At 64.2% G+C, this 2618-nt stretch overlaps 1 protein-coding gene across 1 annotated transcript; it reads right to left on the bottom strand.

Annotated features, from left to right (window-relative positions):
- Positions 1-389: 389 nt before the first annotated feature.
- NEUROG2 (neurogenin 2) lies at positions 390-1332 on the bottom strand. Its single transcript, XM_061164174.1, has one exon. It carries the CDS (start codon positions 1200-1202, stop codon positions 390-392), a length of 813 nt encoding a protein of 270 aa, XP_061020157.1. The 5' UTR covers positions 1203-1332.
- Positions 1333-2618: the final 1286 nt, after the last annotated feature.

Below are 2618 nucleotides of genomic sequence, written 5' to 3'. Positions count from 1 at the left end.
ACCGGTTGCGTTCCCCCTGGGAGATTCGCAGGAATCGCACCGAGAGGGCGGGAGCTTGAGTCCGCTCTACAAACTCTTCAGACGTCTCACCTTTATCTCTTCCCAGCATCTTTTTACCTTAAGTGCCTCCCCCCTCCCCACCCTAAACTCTAGAATCCTCTTTGACAATAAGCTCCATCACACCAATAAATTAGAGAGCCCGGCTGAACTAAGGAAGCCCTTAGCCAAGGAATGCAACAAATAACGAGTAATCAGAACGGCTACACTTGCTCAGAGAAGTGAGATGGTTTCCGGGGCATGGGAAGCGGGGGGGTGGGTGGGAGGAGGGTTGATCGGGGGCAGGAAAGGGTACCCACTAAGGCCTGGCGTGGGTAGCAGAGATGGCAGTTCTAGATACAATCCCTGACTATGGGGAGGTGAGGTGCGTAGCGGTGCTTGTCTGGAGGTGGGGGCTGCCAATAGTCCATGTCTGAACCCTCCGGGCTGGCGGGAGATAAAGTGCAGCTGTAGGGGGAGGTGGAGTTGGAGGAGGCCGAGGAAGACTCCGCGGGGCTGTTTGTGCAGCTCCACGTGGAGGCGGGCGAAGGGCTGTCTCCCCTGTTGCTCAAGGCGGCACTAGCGCCTCCCGGGCTCAGCAGGACGGCCTCGGAGAAGAGCGCCCCGGGCAGGCCGCCGCCCCCACAGTGGTCAGCCAGGCGCAGGGTCTCGGTGAGCGCCCATATGTAGTTGTGGGCGAAACGCAGGGTCTCGATCTTGGTCAGCTTGGCGTCCTCCGGGAATGTGGGGAGCACCTCCCGCAGCGCGTCCAGCGCCGCGTTGAGATTGTGCATGCGGTTGCGCTCGCGGTTGTTGGCCTTCAGTCTCCGGGTCTTCTTGATGCGCTGCACGGTCTCGGCCGTCTTGGCGCCGCGAGAAACAGCCCTTGCCCTCGAAGGGCGCCGCTTGCACTCATGCACCACACCCAGCAGCCGCGCCGGCCGGCAGCCCTCGGCTCCTCCCGGCGAGCCGCCCAGCGCCGCGGGCGCGGCCTCTGCCCCAAGCTGCCGCCGCGCTCCGCCCGCCGCGCCCAGCTCCTCCTCTTCCTCCTCGTCAGCGCTGGAAGACAGAGGGGTCAGAGCCGCCGAGGCGGGGGAGGCCGAGCCCAGCAGCACCAGCACGTCCTCCTCCTCCTTTAACTCCAAGGTCTCGGATTTGACGAACATCCTGGAGAAGAGAGCAGAGCCGGAGAAAGAACCAAACGGGGTGTGAATATAGAAGCTGAGATAGGCTGTCAGTGTTGGCGGGACTTACTGCTGCGCGCCCAAGGAGGCCCGCTCGGAATCGCGCCAAGGAGGAAAGTAAGTTGGGGAGGAAACCCCGCCCGAGTTCTCCCAGCTCGCGGGCGCCCCTTGTTGTGACCCTGTCGCCAGCCAACTGGGTTCCGAACTCTGACACGCCCTGACAGCTGTGTTCTCTCCCGGGACGGGACTGCGACCCCGCGACAAAAGATTCGTCGCGAGCGAAGGGCGTTCGGATGTGGCGGGACGCCGTGCGGGAAACGGCCCTGAGTTGGAAGCCGCAGCGCGGGTACTTACTTGCTTCTCTCTCTCAACGTGCCCCGGCGTCGCTCCTTGGCGCGTGCTGCGATTCTCCGCGCAGCCGGGAGCTCAGCGCTGCTCCTTCTGCGGGCCTGGAGGCACCCGGCCTGGCGCTGCGGCGGCGCGGCTCCGCGGGGGACCTCTCCGACCGGCGACTTTGCCAAGAGCCCCGGCGGCCTCGGCGACCCGCCCGGGTCTCGTGTGCTGTGCTGGTGGTGCGTGTCTGTCTTGTCAGTCAGTCCCTGGACGTGCGGCTCCTGGCACGCGACTCCCAGGCACTCCAGTTAAAGCGAAGCTGCTTGTGGTTCAGTGGCTGCGTGTCTGGCACACGACTCTCCTTAAAACCCCTTATATACCACCAAGAAAACAATCAGATCTGCCCCCGGGGCCCCCAGCTCCCCCCACCCCAACCCTCGGCCGCCGCCTTCCCCTCCCCTCCCCTGTGCCGGCCCCCCCTTCTCCCCCGCTTTTCCCTACCCGGCTAACTCTTTTCATTGCATTATCATCATTCATTTCTTTCTTTCTTCACCCACTTCCCCCCCTCCCCTGGCCCCCGCCTCTCTTTCCCCCCTTTATCTAATCAGCATAACATGGTTCTAAAGCTCCCGTTGGAGCTCGAGGCTGCGGTCGGACTGCTGGAGCGGCGGCATCGGCTCAAGCTGCGGCTGTTGTCGCCGTCGCTGCCCATTGTGATTGGTGGCTCGCGCTCGGCTGGAGCGTGCCGCTAATTTATTAATGAATGGAGGTCGCGAGGCGCAGCTGGCCAATCAGGGCGCCCCGGACTCCGGGAGGCCTGCGAGCCACGCGCACAGGAGCCCGCTCCCTTTCAGCGGCTCATTAGGGGCCGGGGCGCTGGGGGCGGGTGGGGAGACCAAGGCGACCGCCCGGGTCCCAGTCCTCGCGGCCGCACCCCACCCCCGTCCCGACGCGCACGCGCACGCGCCGCAAGGCACCGGGCACTGTCTGGCCTCTGAGCTCCCGGACGTCGGGATCCGAGAAATTAGTTAATAGGGGTCAGAATCCCAGGAAAAGGAGGAAGCC

This window comes from Dama dama, chromosome 17, assembly GCF_033118175.1.
Source record: "Dama dama isolate Ldn47 chromosome 17, ASM3311817v1, whole genome shotgun sequence".
NCBI classification, from domain to species: Eukaryota; Metazoa; Chordata; class Mammalia; order Artiodactyla; family Cervidae; genus Dama; species Dama dama.
This window is presented reverse-complemented; position numbering and strand designations above follow the sequence as displayed.

What these genes read in the sequence shown, in the direction of transcription:
- NEUROG2 (XM_061164174.1), bottom strand. Translation starts at nt 1,202, where the DNA reads ATGTTCGTCAAATCCGAGACCTTGGAGTTAAAGGAGGAGGAGGACGTG.